Source organism: Aegilops tauschii, chromosome 2, assembly GCF_002575655.3.
Source record: "Aegilops tauschii subsp. strangulata cultivar AL8/78 chromosome 2, Aet v6.0, whole genome shotgun sequence".
In the NCBI taxonomy this organism is placed as follows: domain Eukaryota; kingdom Viridiplantae; phylum Streptophyta; class Magnoliopsida; order Poales; family Poaceae; genus Aegilops; species Aegilops tauschii.
In genome coordinates this window covers 26,287,371-26,303,319 of record NC_053036.3, presented here as the reverse complement: position 1 = coordinate 26,303,319, position 15,949 = coordinate 26,287,371, and the positions used below count along the sequence as shown (strand labels likewise).

At 47.2% G+C, this 15,949-nt stretch overlaps 1 protein-coding gene and 1 pseudogene across 1 annotated transcript; one reads left to right on the top strand and one right to left on the bottom strand.

The window, feature by feature from the left end:
• The first annotated feature begins 620 nt into the window (after nucleotides 1-620).
• On the top strand, nucleotides 621-1,581 carry LOC109783685 (uncharacterized). Its single transcript, XM_020342287.1, has 2 exons — nucleotides 621-897; nucleotides 968-1,581. The coding sequence occupies exons 1-2, from the start codon at nucleotides 621-623 to the stop codon at nucleotides 1,579-1,581; spliced, it is 891 nt and encodes a 296-aa protein (XP_020197876.1).
• Nucleotides 1,582-8,994: 7,413 nt separating this feature from the next.
• Nucleotides 8,995-12,418, bottom strand: LOC141040658 (uncharacterized; annotated as a pseudogene).
• Nucleotides 12,419-15,949: the final 3,531 nt, after the last annotated feature.

The following is a 15,949-nucleotide window of genomic DNA, read 5'->3' as shown; positions in this document are numbered from 1 at the left end:
GCGAGAAGTGGGCTGGCCGGTCCACAGCTTCAGCATTAAAAAATGACAGATTGGAGGGCGGCTGTGAGGCTGACGTGTGGGTCCGGAAATCCGTGCGGATTAAATGGGGTCGGTAGGAAGCAGTTGCACGGCCAACATGCGGGCCGATGGAGGACGAGTAGTGTTAAGAGTAATCCCGTGTCCGTCTTGTATGTATGCGTGTCCATGTAGGATACTAAGCCTAGTCGGTTTGGGTTTAGTTCTAGCCTGATAGTATATATACATAACCACCCCGTGTAATCTGATCAACGAAACGAAAAGGCAATACAAAGAAAAATCCAGGAGCGACACGCCCCTGTGGCTATCACCAAATCAGTTTCGTTCCTGTTGTTTCCTTCGCTAAGTTAATTACTTGAGTCTCGCCAAGTTGATCGAAGGATCGATCTAGCTAGCTTGCACAGACTCGTACGTACGTACGTAAGTCCCAGCTAGACACGCACGTACGCTGCTTGCAGGGAAGATCAATCAAGCTGTCAGCTTGCTTGCCTCCACACACGTACGTGTATCTGTCCTGGGTGAATTGATCTAGCAATCAAAAGTCAACAATTGGTATCTAGAGCCTCGACGATCTACGATCTTCGATGACGGACAGTGACAAGGAGTCAGTCAAGTCCGGCAACGGCGGTTCCAAGGCGAACAAGAACGGCGACAAGGTGAAGAAGGGCGGCAAGTCAGCGACTAGTGGTGGCGGAACGGGTGGCGCCAACGTACTGGTACACCGCAACATCCCCATCCAGTACCCGATGCTCACCGACGCCAACTACGGCATGTGGGCGGTCAAGATGAAGATTATTCTCCGAACCCTTCGAGTGTGGGAGGCCATCACGGACGAAGACGTCGACGAGGAGTGCGACGAAGGTGCCATGCGCCGCCATAGCCCATTCTGTGCCAGATTCCGTGCTGATGACATTGGCGGAGTTCGAGACAGCAAGAGAGGCGTGGAACGCACTCAAAGAGATGAGGATTGGAGAAGATCGCGTCACGAAGGCTCGGGCACAAGTGCTGAAGCGCCAATTTCACATGTTGCAAATGGAGGAAACTGAATCGGTGAACGACTGTGCCATGCATCTGAATACTTTGGAGGGAGAGATCCGCGCGCTTGGTGCAAAGATCGAGGAAGCCGAGATTGTGGAGAAGTTTTTTAGCTCGGTAAATGATAAATTCACGTACATTATCGGCACGCTCGAGCAGCTTTACGACATCAACGACATGACCATAACGGAGGGGATCGGACGCTTGCGGACGTGGGAAGAGAATGATCGTGGCTGTCGAAAAGGCAACGGAGGAGGTAGTGACCAACTCATGTACGCGCGTGCAGATTGGGATTCCCCAAGTAGGAAAGGAAGGCGCAACGTTGGTGAAGGCTCAAGCAACGCGAAGCGCGGCGGACAAACCGAAGAAGGCAAAGGAAAAGGCAAGCCACAAGGTCGTGGTAAGGCGGACCGATCTAAAGAGCGGAAGCCACGGAACTTGGATATGTCCGAGGTCAAGTGCTATAACTGCAAGGGTCACTTTGCAAAGGATTGTCCGGAGCCTAACTAGAGGGAGATCAAGGCAAATTTGGCGAAGCAGGAAGACGAACGTCCAGGTCTTCTGATGGCCAAAGTTTGTGATCTCGTGGAGCCTAACAAGCGGGAGATCAAGGCAAATTTGGAGAAGCAGGAAGACGAACGTCCAGGTCTTCTGGTGGCCGAAATTTGTGATCTCGTCCAAACGGTGGTTGTGAAACCAGACCGGAAGGTGCTACTTCATGAGAAGACAGTAATACCAAAGTTATCCGGAAACCAAAACGTGTCATGGTATCTAAACACGGATGCCAGTAACTACATGACGGGGTGCAAGGAGAAGTTCCTCGAGTTGGAATATGATGTTCAAGGCTCGGTCAAGTTCGGTGATGGTTCATATGTGGAGATTTGTGGGAAAGGTTTTGTCTCTTCGAGGGTCTCACAGGAGAACATCGCATACTCACCGGAGTGTACTACATCCCATGGCTTCGCAACAACATCATCTCTGTCGGGAAACTTGATGAGAATGGATGCAAGGTGGATATTAAGAACGGAGTGATGACGATCTTCAACAACCTCCGAAACGTGCTAGCCCGTGTAAGTCGCACACGGAACAGGCTCTATATCCTCAACCTTGATCAATTGCAACAGGAGTGTTGGCTCGCCAAGAGTGATGATGATTCGTGGTTATGGCATGCTAGATTTGGACACGTCAACTTCTATGCCTTGAAGAAGATGTCGAAGATCGAGATGGTATCTGGGATGCCGTTTATCTACCATATTGATCGAGTATGTGATGGGTGCTTGGTTGGAAACAGCAGCGCAGGCCGTTCCCTGCTCAATCCACCTATCGTGTAAGTGATGCATTCGAGCTGCTCCATGGTGATCTATGTGGCCCTATCACCCCAGCAACTAACGGAGGAAAGAAATATTTCTTCCTAGTCGTAGATGACTACTCGAGATATATGTGGGTCACTCTCCTACGATCTAAAGATGAGGTGTTTGAAGCGTTTAAGAAGCTCAAGGCTGCAACAGCGATGGAACACAAGCTGAAGGTTCACACTCTAAGGACAGATCACGGCGGAGAGTTTACGTCAAACGAGTTCAACGACTACTGCGAGAAGATTGGCATAAAGAGGTTCCTCATGGCACCTTATACGCCGCAGCAGAACGGGGTTGTTGAAAGGTGCAATCGATCCATCGTTGACATGGCGAGAAGTTTACTCAAGAGCAAGAACTTGCCGGGGACTTTTTGGGGAGAAGCTGTCTCGACGGCGGTCTATCTTCTCAATCGGGCTCCAACAAAGGAAGTGATCGGCAAGACTCCGTATGAAGCAATTTACGGACGGAAGCCGAATGTGTCTCATCTACGGACGTTTGGGTGGGTGGCACATGTGAAGACGGTGGAGCCGCATCTCTCAAAGCTTGCCGATCGCTGCACCAAGTTGGTGTTCATCGGGTATGAGAGGAGTTCCGGCACCAAGGCATACCGCTTCTACGATCCACGAACCAAGCGTCTACGGATTTCACGCGACATCGTGTTTGAAGAAAACCAAGCGTGGAATTGGAGCGCAGCAGCCAACGATGCTCCAAACAGTAACATATTCACAGTTGAATTTACAACTGATGATGATGCAGGGGAAGGCGTCCAGGTGGTTGGTAGGACACCCAACTTAGTTGATAACAATGGTAGTGATCATCATGGTGCCGACATGAACAACGACGCGCATGGGTCGCAAGGTGATAGCGACAACGACGCGCAAGACATGGGTAGAGATTTCGGCAACGACATCGACAACGAGGCGCATAGTGATGATGACAATCAAGATGATGGTCACGATCACGACGACTACCCGACGACGCGGATGCCAAAGACCCGGCATCCACCACGCCCAAGACTCAACCGTCTTCCACAAGTGCATCGACGCCGACACAATTTGTGTCGCCTCCTTCGCAAGCCACAACGGATTCTTCCAGGCCTCGTCGCTACCAGACCCTTAAGGAAGTCTACAAGTACGCAAAGCCAGTCACGCTTGAGTACTCCGATTTGTGTTTACTCGGAGTTGAGGAGCCGGCGAACTTCATAGAGGCGAGCAAAAGCTCAAGTTGGATGCACGCCAAGGCTGAGGAGATGAAGGCGATCGAGAGCAATGGTACGTGGACTTTGGTAACCCGACCTCCAAACCAAAAGGCAATAGGTTTGAAGTGGGTTTATAAGTTAAAGAAGGACACGAAGGGTGCCATTGTGAAGTACAAGGCAAGACTCGTCACAAAGGGCTACGTACAATGTCAAGGAGTGGACTATGAGGAGGTGTTTGCACCGGTTGCTCGAATCGAGACGGTGAGAGTGCTCCTAGCCTTGGCAGCACAAGAGGATTGGAAGGTTCATCATATGGATGTGAAATCCGCTTTCCTCAACGGCGACCTCAAAGAAGAAGTGTACGTGGAACAACCCCTCGGCTACGAGAAGAAAGGAGAAGAAGGGAAATTTAAAGTGTATAAGCTCAAGAAGGCACTTTATGGGCTGAAGCAAGCGCCAAGAGCTTGGAACTCAAAGTTAGACCGAAGTTTGGTCTCGCACGGGATTAAAGAATGTTCCCTCGATGATCCAAAGGATAGTCTACCAAGACCGAAGAACAGGTGAAGATTGAAGACACGACCAAGGATGAGTGTTGCCGTCAAGCTATGGATGACTCGACCGTAGCAAAGTTAGTCCCTGGAATGCTACGAGGAACGACGAAGGCATTGCCAAGGGTAAAGCATACGAGCAATCACATTTGGGATCTAGGTCGAGAAAGTAAGGACATCGTGATTAGGGGGTGAATGTTAGAGTAATCCCGTGTCTGTCTTGTATGTATGCGTGTCCATGTAGGATACTAAGCCTAGTCGGTTTGGGTTTAGGTCTAGCCTGGTAGTGTAGCGACCCGACCTCATACGGTCATGTCTCTGTGCTTAAGTGTCATCCCTGGATCGGTATGCTGACACACACAGTACTCGAGGATACTATTACCTCAATCCAAATAGCGGAAGTAACAAGGTTGTGGATTCCCATCAACACCAATGGCAAAGTTGAGTGTAGAAATCGTAACCCTAACGTATCACTTACTCGTCATAAGAAATCCTGCAACATGAGACGTTGCAGCCACAAGGGTCAGTACATTGAATGTACTGGCAAATTCACACCATAGGATAATAATGAATAATAACTATCACTACATGCATATATGGCTGGTGGATTCCCTACTGCAAAGGAATATATTTTACTTAACTACAAAAGTTGATTGATAAATATTGAGAAGGTTCCTCCAACTCAATCCCAAAATAATAATCATTAACCCAATCAAATTAATTTAAATAGAGTGTTGGGATCAACATGATAATCCAAGAACCAGAGACTCAAAATTGTCCATAACCGAGGACACGGCTAACCATGATTAGTTTGTACACTCTACAGAGGTTTGCACACTTTTCCCCACAAGACTCGATCTCCTCCGTTGGATTTCTCGCACTACAGGGTGTTTGAGAAACGGATGACCGAGACACAGTCTTTCAGAAACATTAACTCTTTACTCCGGGCAGACCATACCAACCTACATCCCTCTACCTGCTGATCCACCTCTTCAAGGGCTCATGCAACTTACTCAACTATGCTAGAGCCCATAATAGCTTGTGGCTGCACACGGAAGTTTCTAGCATGAATAACCTTATGATCCCTTTGAGCCTGGGTGGCATTCCATAGGATGATCACACGGGTCCTCCGGGATCCCCTTGGGCAAGCACTGGGTTCTCCAGGTGCCCGGGCAAACCACTGGGTGCTCCAGGGTGCCCCAACCAATCCACCCAGATGTGTGTTAAAGTAGCCACCTTAAGTTAACCATTAAATAATAATCTCACATCTGTCATGGATACACTCAATCCCAAATCCACGTCTACGAGCATAGCATAGCAGTATAAGCATAACGTAGTAACTCCCAAGGGTTGAATGCAAGTCAATAGGTTCCTACCTCATCAACTACTTCCCAATACCCACATGTTATCAAATCCTAACCATGCAATGTTTGAGGGTGAATCTAATGCATAAAAACTGGGTATGAAAGGGATATGATCAAAGTGTGAACTTGCCTGCAATGTTGATGAAGATGATTCGCACTCAACACTCTTGATAGATCTACTCGTCACAGTCCGGTCAATCTACCGTAAGCAAGCAATAGTAATCACACATAAGCAATCACTCAAAAGATCAGAAAGATCGAAGAAGACGATTCGGAAAACATCAAAACCAAGCAAATAACTCTTGCAACATAAGACAATTTCTAACAGCACCAAAATTATGCGAATTTGGCCTTATCAGAACGTTTAGGTCAAGAGCTTTAATTTGCAAAAAGAATCAACTCAAACGGAGCTACGAAACTCAAATTACGATCAAACGAAGTTTGAATTAAAATCTGGTCTAAATCAAATTTTAAACTTTCAAAAACACGTTTGAGTTGGATTACTGGATACAGGGGATCATAACGAAGAAGTGGGCGTTGGTTTCGTTGGATTTGGACAAACGAGTAAAAAGTAGTGATCGTTTGAAGTATAGGGACTAATCTGTAAAAACTTTAATCACAGACGGGTCCCTGGCAGAAATAAAATAAAACGAAAAGGCTACTAAACGAACGTTCGCTAACGAACGCTAACGAACGAAAAACCGTTCGGTGCAAACCCTAACTAACGAACGTTCGTCAAATAACTAGACTAAAAAGAAAAACCGCGGTTTAAAGAAAAACCGAGAAAGCCAAAAATAACCGATCTAGGGTTCGGTTTTTATACCGGTCCTTGGCGGTTCGGCGGTCTTCAGCGGTAAACCGGCAACTCTCCGGCGAGGCTGCGGACTCCGGCGGGTCCGGCGAGCTCCGGTGTTCGCGGCGGGGTGCGGCGGTGGGCGGCAGCAGCGGCGAGGCGAGGCGGAACGGCGGCGCGCGTGCAGCGGCGGTGGCGGCGGCAACAGCAGCAGCAGTATGCGGCGGCGGCGGCGAACTAGAGTTGCGGCAGCGGCGGAAAGCGAGGAGCGGCGCGGCGGAGCAGAGAGAGAGGCGGGGGTCGAGCGACGGCTTAAATAGGCGGAGGGGGCGACAGGTGGCGTGGAGGAGGGGTCAAGGGGAGAGGCGGCGAGGAGGAGTCCGCGGCGGGGACGGCTCGGACGCCGAGGCGGCGGCGATGGCGTGCGGGATCCGGCCTCCTGCGTGAGGTCAGGGACGGCGCGGCTGGGCTGGGCTTGGCCTGGCCCGGTTGGGTGCTGGGGAGGTGGGGAGCTGGGCCGGCCCAGTCGGCGGGAGTTCTTTTTTTAAACACAGACAAAGATTAAAAAAATATAACCTAAATAAAATAAAATAAACTATAGGCATATAATATATCAAAATTTTCAGAAAAAGATTTTCTAAGACATGAACATTTTTCTAACGTCAAATAAAATCCACACAAATTGAAATAAAATAAAGAGTGCTACTGCTCTAGTGAAATCCAGTAAAAATCATTTTAAAAATAACAAAATTTATTCAAATTTATTTCTCTCCAATTTTCTGATGTAGGGAATCATGTTACCCTATTTTTCATAAAAAAATTTGGAGAAAAATAATTTAAATAAAACCAAAATAACTCCAAATTGAAAATAATTTCAGAAGGACTTTAAATTTTGATCCTTTTAAACTTTCAACTCATATTTCATATGTTTTGACGAAGTCATTTTATCTTCGCTCGTGAAAATCATTGAGTTGCTTAAAGTTTCTGAATTTGAAATATTTTCAAATGAAATTCAAATATTTTCAACACCTCTTTTCATTTAAATAAATGAAAGAAGTCATGTCATCTTCTCTCCAGAGTTTTGTGATGAATAGAATTTGAATTCACGGAAATCATAAAATGCAAAAATGAAAGTTTGGGAAAGTCATTTTATTCCCTCTAATTTAACTTTCAAAAAGTTTCGAATTTCACTCAATCAATCACACAACAATCAAACACTCAATCAAATCTATCTATTTATTATAACATTCCAAAATTTAGAATTTTGGGATGTTACAGGTAGTATATATACATGACCACCCCGTGTAGTCTGATCAACGAAACAAAAAGTCAATACAAAGAAAAGGCCAGGAGCGACACGCCCCTGTGGCTATCACCAAATCAGTTTCGTTCCTGTTGTTTCCTTCGCTAAGTTAATTACTTGAGTCTCGCCAAGTTGATCGAAGGATCGATCTAGCTAGCTTGCACAGACTTGTACGTACGTGAGTCCCGGCTAGACACGCACGTACGCTGCTTGCAGGGAAGATCAATCAAGCTGTCAGCTTGCTTGCCTCCACACACGTACGTGTATCTGTCCTGGGTGAATTGATGTAGGATGCGTGCGCATCCATCTAGTGTCCGTCCGGATGCCAATCCGGTCCAGATTTGTGCTGGATTTGGGTGGAGGCGGACACGAACCGGGTAGAAAATGAGTATGCTGCCGCGCGTTGTACCGTTGGTTTTGTCTGTTTGAACCAAAATAGGCACACCTGGACCAAATGGGGTCGCCCGTTGGAGTTGCCCATCGAACCCATTACTAGTCGCGCAAGGGGCGCTTGCTCGCCTATATATGCCACGTCGAATTTTACTGTCGCAGGATATCTAGCCCAGGTAACACCTCCCCGAGGTTTCATGTATTAGTAGAAAAATGGCCATTTGTCCCGATTCGTAAGGCCCATCTGTCCCGGTTGCGGATCCGGGACTAAAGTGTCGTTACTAAAGCCCTAGGCCTTTAGTCCTGGTTCTTATACGAACCGAGACAGATAGGCCTGCACGTGGCCGCTGCGGCCAGTCCAGGCAGGAGGGCCTTTGGTCCCGGTTGGTGGCATCAACCGGGACCAAAAGGCATCCACGCATCAGCAGCTGGCAGAAGCTGAGGTTTTTTTTTTGAAAGGGGATGGTTTAGGGGTTTTGGGGGTTAATTTAGGTTGTTAGCTAGCTCATAGAGTAGTGTCCTCTCTTATCTCCGTGCTTGGTCGACGCTACGTACTATACGTATAGAGAGGCCCTCGACACGCTAGCTAGTAAGCAAATGAAGAAAACCATTAAGTACACTACTTCGTCATGAACATATGCATACCGAGAGAAGTGATATCGACCTCTCCTTCTCTGAGAGATTGGGCGAACAACAAGTTTTCGTATATCTATCCAACGCTACGTACAGGCTACATATATACAATATTAAGATCTCTTACAATATATATATATATATATATATATATATATATATATATATATATATATATATATATATAAAATCCCCTAATTACATATGAACTCAGGTGCAACATGGTATTCTCCGTCTTTATTGATGACATGGTCAAGAAAGAATCCCGCCAATTCCTCTTAAATTGCTTTGATACGTAGTATCCACAGTAATCATTCCCTTCTTCCTGCCACAAGTACTTTACGAGAAATGGAGGTCAATCAAACTGATAATGAAAGCATTATAAATGGCATTGATGAAAGTAGCTAGATTCAACAGGAGATGCACGGAACAAGCTAGCTAATAGTACTTACTTTCGGGTATCTAAATCGCAGCTCCCTCGGCAGTCCTGGAGATTGTGCGGTGAATACTTTCCAAACCCTGCGAGACAAAGAAAATAATTACTTGATATCAGGAAAAAATGAACAAAAAAGTTGCCGATACGGTGCGATAATGATCGATTGAACTTACTTGTTGATAATTTTAGTCATGTCCACATAGTTCTCTGGATCTTTTTGTCTCGAGTCTAAGACGATTACTAGTCCCTGCTCAAGCTTAATCTCCAGGAGAATATAGTGGTACCTGCGCACGCATGCATAACTAATCAATTACATTACTATAACCTCGAATAATAAGGGAAAGCGAATATGCACAAGACAGTAACACTCACTTGCATTCGTAAAAAAGTTGGCCTCGGTTTCTTTGGCTTGATGTTTAACCGAATATTCATCTATGAGATTTGTGTTAATGAACGCAATATCATACATTTCTGCTTTTCTGCATTCGACGATCTTCAATCTGCATAATATAGTGAGGATAATTATAAATACATGCAATGAAAGAGCTGAGCTATATATAGAGACTTAATGACAGACAGTTAATTTATGGATGGCCTTTTGATTGAAAAAGGCGAAAAACTCCTCAATGGAACATACAACAGATCAATTCCAACGAGGTCGTGCTCCTCTTTAACTCCCAGCGTCAAAGTATTCGTCCCCCCAGACTCTCTGCAGGTTTTCATCATGTACCAATCATGGAATCTTCGCATCATCGTTGTTAGAGATCTTTCATCTTTGACGAGAGGCTTCCCGTAATGGTATTTGTGTTCGTCCACCTCCAAGAAATCATAATGTACATCGTCGGGCAGGTAATCTTCAAGATTGGTATAACCGGCCACCATCCTCTGACCATTAGCGATGATATCGCTAGAAACCTTGAGCGGGGGGCACGATTGGTTCGCTTGTTCACCGAGCTGGGCAATTTTTTCCCAGCTCGTCGTTCTGCTAACCTTCGATGACTGAGAGTACTTCCCGACCGCTCCGCTTCCTTATATACCTTTTCAGTAATGCGCTCATAGTTGTTTTTCGGCGGAGACGGTGGTGGTTTCTTCAGGGCATCGATAGTGCGCTTTACTTTCACCGGATCCATCTTCTTCTCCGGAGGTGGATATTTCTTTGCTTTCACAGCTTCAAAGAAGTTTGTCACTTCGGCTTGCACGATCTCCGCGGTTTCCTCCACGGTCCCCTCGTATGGTAACTTCTCTAGAGGCTTGAGAGATGGACCGAATCTGTATTGCCTCCGCCTCTGGCTGTACTGCTAGACGCCGGAGCAGACGGAGTGGCTGCGGCTGTCTTCTTTCGTGCTTGCTTACGAGGCGGAGGAGAAGGACTACGATGCGCCGGAGTAGTCGGAGCGGCGGCGGGTCTCTTCCGCCCATGCTGGCGAGGCGGAGAAGGAGGAGGCTGGCTGCTCGGGTGCGCCGGTGCAGGCGGAGAAGGAGGCGGAGTGCCGCCACGCGCCGAAGAAGGAGGCTGTGTGCCCTGATCACTCGCCGGAGGAGGAGGCCGAGTGCCCTGACTCGCCGGAGGAGAAGGAGGAGGCGGAGGCGTCCAGTTCGGAAGGTTGATGAGCTCCTTCCGCCATAGGCATGGAGTCTTCATAGAAGAACCCACCCGAGTCTCCCCTTCACCCGTAGGGTGGTCAAGCTCGAGGTCCTCAAATCCATTTGTTATTTCATCCACCATCACGCTGGCATATCCTTCAGGAATCGGCTGGCAATGAAAAGTTGCGCCAGGTTCAGGAGGTGCAACAGAGCCAACAGCTGCCTTGACTTTCAATTTCAGCCATTGCGTCATAAGGTGGCACTGTTGAGACTCCGTGATAGCATCTACGTGGTAGCTAGCAGGAGCCGTGAAGACAGGCTCCTGAAGCAGCTCGGTGGAAGCCACGCTGCTCTCTGCTGAGATTGCGGGGTAGCTTCGGCGGGTTGCTTGCTGCGAGCTGCGTCTCGTTCCTCTAGCGCTTGTAACCTTTCGTGCAGCGCCTGTATTTGGGTCAACTCCACTTTCCTTTTCCTGCCACGTCCTTTGTAACCACCTGCCTCGGGAAACCCAGCCTTCCACGAAACGGAGCCTGGCGTGCCTCGTGTCCGTCCGGGGTGCTCAGGATTCCTGAGGGCCTGTGTGAGCTCGTCATTCTCTCTGGCCGGAACGAACGTCCCTTGCTGCGTTTTTTCGATAAACTCCTGAAGCCTCGTGATGGGTGTTTTCAGCTGCTCGCCCGTCCAAATGCACTTCCCTGTTTCAGGGTCCAGTGTTCTCCCAACCCCGATGAACCAAGTCCTTGAACAGTCTGGCCAGCGCAATATCTCTGGTTCGATCCCTTTATCCTGCAGGTCATTCTCAGCATTGTCCCACAACGGCCGGGCTTTCAGGTAGCCACCTGACCCCGTGCGATGGTGATGCATCTTCTTTGCAGTATTTATCTTGTTTGTCGCCGACATCTTATTGGCCTTCTCATAATTTTTTTGGGCGACAAATGCGTCCCAGTAATATTTGATCTTCTCAAATCGGCCGATGAATTATGGAGTCTTGTCATGGTCGACTAACGTTGATTTCAGCTCATTCTTCCACCTCCTGAATAGCTGAGCCATCTTCTTAAGAGCATGAGCCTTGATCAATGGCTCTTTAACTGGCTTCTCTGGATGCTCCTCTGGCGGTAGGGTGAAATTTGCCTTCAGCGCGGTCCAAAGATTAGCTTTCTGCTTATCGTCGACATAAGACACCCCAGAGTCTTCGTCCATAGGCTTAAACCATTGCTTGATGCTGATCGGGATCGTGTCCCTAACAAGAAACCCGCATTGAGCAGAAAATGCTTGCTTGGTCTGGACGGGTTCAATCGGTTGGCCATCGCGATCGATTTCGGTGATCATGTACCTTTCATCCGAGCGCAACTTTCTCTTTGGGCCTCGTCTCGTTACCGAAGTTTTGCTCGACCTGGAGGGCTAGAAAAGAAGAAAGAAGAGAGTTAACATGTGTACATACCAAAAACAATTAATGCATCAATTAGCTATAGTCAGCACATGCTGAATTAATATATATACCTGGCCGGACTCCGTTCCGTCATCGGAGCCGTCATCACGGTGTCCTTCTTCCACCGGCATTCGGTCACCGAAGCCATCATAATCATGTCCTTCCTCCTCCATTGTTCGATCACCGTAGCTTGCTTCTTCACCCTGTCCTTCCAGACCATCGGTGTCGTTGAGAAACGACAAAACAACATCACTTCTGGCTGCGATTATGTCCCCCAACCCCGCTTCTGTTGCTTCGTCTCGAGGGTGCTACATAGTTTCTGCAAATATTTACAACATGGCAATTATTATTCAAACATGACAGATGGATATATTTACAACATGGCAACAACGCTTCAAGGGTTTGGGGTGGCCTCGACGACAACGCTCTTTTAACTTGGTAAATTAGGGTGGCCTCGAGAGAGTTTGTCGGGTAGGGGGCGGCGGGAGGGGGTAGGAGACCGACATCATTTTTTTAGGGTTTGGGTGTCTTCGAGAGTTTTGGTTGAGCGAGAGGGCCGGGGGGTGCTCCCGTGGTATAAGTTATCGTGGTCGAGAGGGGTATATATATCGACCACCCCTCATGTGAAAGTAATCGGGGAGCGGGTTATTTCGACAACGACGACATACATACATGGGAAGGGGGTATATCGACCCCCCCTCATGTTGAAGTTATCGGGAGGGGGTATATCGACAACGACATAACCGATAAAAAATAAGAAGACGAAGAAGAAATAAAAAGAGGAGAAGAAGAAAGGAATAGAGGAGAACATCGAAGAAAAAAAAGAAGAAAAAAAAGAAGAAAAAAAAGAGGAGAAGAAGAAAGTACATCTATGATCCCTCGACGTCCCCCCCCCTCTCTCATGAACAAAAAAAAGATCTATGAATAAAAAACATCATGTTCTATGAACAAAAAAACATCATATTTCATCCACATCCATGCATACATCATATATGTGATCATCTATGAAAAAAAAAATCATATTCTATAAAAAAATCATTATATATATATGAACAAAAACAATTATGATAACAGGCACATATATGAAAAAAAGAACCATATATATGAAAAAAATGCCAGCGAGGGCGCCGGCCGGACCAAGGTGAGAGGAGCGCGGGGTCGGCGGCGAGGACGGCGACGGGGCAGTGGGCGCGCGCTCGGGGAAGGGGGCGACGACGGGGGTTGGCCGGGGCGGCGCGCGTCGGGGTAGGGGCGCGGGCGACGGCGAGGGCGTGGGCGACGGCGGACGACGGTGAGGGCGCGGGCGACGGCGACGACGAGCATGGGCGACGGCGACGGCGGGGGCGGCCGGCGGCGTCGGGGCAGCCTGGCGGTGTCGATGTCGTCGGCGTCGTCGGGGCGGCAACTGCAAGATGAGAGTGAAAATTTCCTATGTGTGAACTTATATAGCAAAGCCTTTAGTCCCGGTTGGTGCCACGAACTGGGACTAAAGGTGGGCATTAGTCCCGGTTGGTGCCACCAACCGGGACCAAAGGTCTCTTTTCAGCAGCCGAAAGGGCGGGAAGCAGAGGCCTTCGGTCCCTGTTGGTGGCACCAACCGGGACTAAAGGGGGGGCATTGGTTCTGGTTGGTGCCACGAACCGGCACCAATGCACCCCTTTAGTTCCGGTTGGTGGCACCTACCGGGACCAAAGGCCCTGTGCTGCCCACGTCACAACCAAAACTTTAGTCCCACCTCGCTAGTTGAGAGAGCTCGAGAGTGGTTTATAAGCGCTGTTGCGCCAACCCTTTCGAGCTCCTGTCAACTACAGGCTTTCGGGCCTAATTCGTCACGATGTGCCTGTGGGCCTACATAAAATGTGCAGGAAAGTTGGCATGGTATCATCATTTCATCCACAGCATGTGCAAGAAAGTAGAGAGGGTTACGGCAAAAACTGGATGCACTTCGTGTACAAAACAGACAGTCTCTTTCGAAGTATCAGGGTTTCATACGGAAACTCGTCTGTTACAAAGGGATTTTATTTTTTTGAACATATTTGAACTCCAGACTTTTTCTGTGTTCAAAATGCACCATTCGAAGACACATCATCAATTTCAACCCTTTCTGACTTCATTTGTTATTTTTCATGCATTTACTGATTGTTTTGAGCTATAAGACCCTGAAATTAAAAAGCATTCCAAATGAACTCTGAAAAGGTTGAAAGTTGGCATGATATCATCATTTCATCCACATAGCATGTGCAAGAAATTAGAGAGGGTTACGGAAAAAACTGGATGCACTTCGTGTACAAAATGGACAATCTCTTTCGAAGTATCAGGGTTTCATACGGAAACTCGTCTGTTACAAAGGGATTTCATTTCTGCACATGTAACTGCAGTGATATTCTAGATCAAAGGCATCATCATAATAGTTGTGGAGAGAAAGTCTTCACTTTTTCTTCTATCAAAGGCAACATCATGAATAGATTAGTGACCAAATGAATAGAAGTTCATCATCACATTAAAACCAAAGTACATACATAGTTCAAATTGAACAACATATAGCTCTCCAGAGCATCTAGTTTAACCAAACATTGAAACTATGTAAAACCTTTCAATGCAACAACAAATGCGATCATAATCACAACCAAGGTAACAATTGATCAAACGGCATAATGATACCAAGGCCCGGTATGAATGGCATATTTTCTAATCTTTCTAATCTTCAATCGCATTGCATCCATCTTGATCTTGTGATCATCGACGATGATACGTCTCCAACGTATCTATAATTTTTGATTGCTCCATGCTATATTATCTTCTGTTTTGGACATTATTGGGCTTTATTATACACTTTTATATTATTCTTGGGACTAACCTATAAACCGGAGGCCGAGCCCAGAATTGCTGTTTTTTTGCCTATTTCAAAGTTTCGCAGAAAAGAATATCAAACGGAGTCCAAACGGAATGAAACCTCCGGGAACGTGATTTTCGGAACGAACGTGATCCAGAGGACTTGGACCCTACGTCAAGAAAGCTACCAGGAAGCCATGAGGTAGGGGGCGCGCCTACCCCCCTGGGCGCGCCCTCCACCCTCGTGGGCCCCACGTTGTTCCACCGACGTACTCCTTCCTCCTATACATACCTACGTACCCCCAAACTACCAGATACGGAGCCAAAAACCTAATTCCACCGCCGCAACCTTCTGTACCCGTGAGATCCCATCTTGGGGCCTGTTCCGGAGCTCCGCCGGAGGGGGCATCGATCACGGAGGGCTTCTACATCAACACCATAGCCTCTCCGATGAAGTGTGAGTACTTTACCTCAGACCTTCGGGTCCATATTTATTAGCTAGATGGCTTCCTCTCTCTTTTTGGATCTCAATACAATGTTCTCCCCGTCTCTCGTGGAGATCTGTTCGATGTAATCTTCTTTTGAGGTGTGTTTGTTGAGACCGATGAATTGTGGGTTTATGATCAAGTTTATCTATGAACAATATTTGAATCTTCTGAATTCTTTTATGTATGATTATTTATCTTTGCAAGTCACTTCGAATTATCAGTTTGGTTTGGCCTACTAGATTGATCTTTCTTGCAATGGGAGAAGTGCTTAGCTTTGGGTTCAATCTTGCGGTGTCCTTTCCCAGTGACAGTAGGGGCAGCAAGGCACGTATTGTATTGTTGCCATCGAGGATAACAAGATGGGTTTTATATCATATTGCATGAGTTTATCCCTCTACATCATGTCATCTTGCTTAAAGCGTTACTCCGTTCTTATGAACTTAATACTCTAGAAGCATGCTGGATAGCGGTCGATGTGTGGAGTAATAGTAGTAGATGCAGGCAGGAGTCGGTCTACTTGTCTCA

What these genes read in the sequence shown, in the direction of transcription:
- LOC109783685 (XM_020342287.1), top strand. Translation starts at nt 621, where the DNA reads ATGACGGACAGTGACAAGGAGTCAGTCAAGTCCGGCAACGGCGGTTCC. An exon ending in CGACGAGGAGTGCGACGAAG is followed by an intron (nt 898 to 967) that starts GTGCCATGCGCC and finishes AGTTCGAGACAG; the next exon opens with CAAGAGAGGCGTGGAACGCA.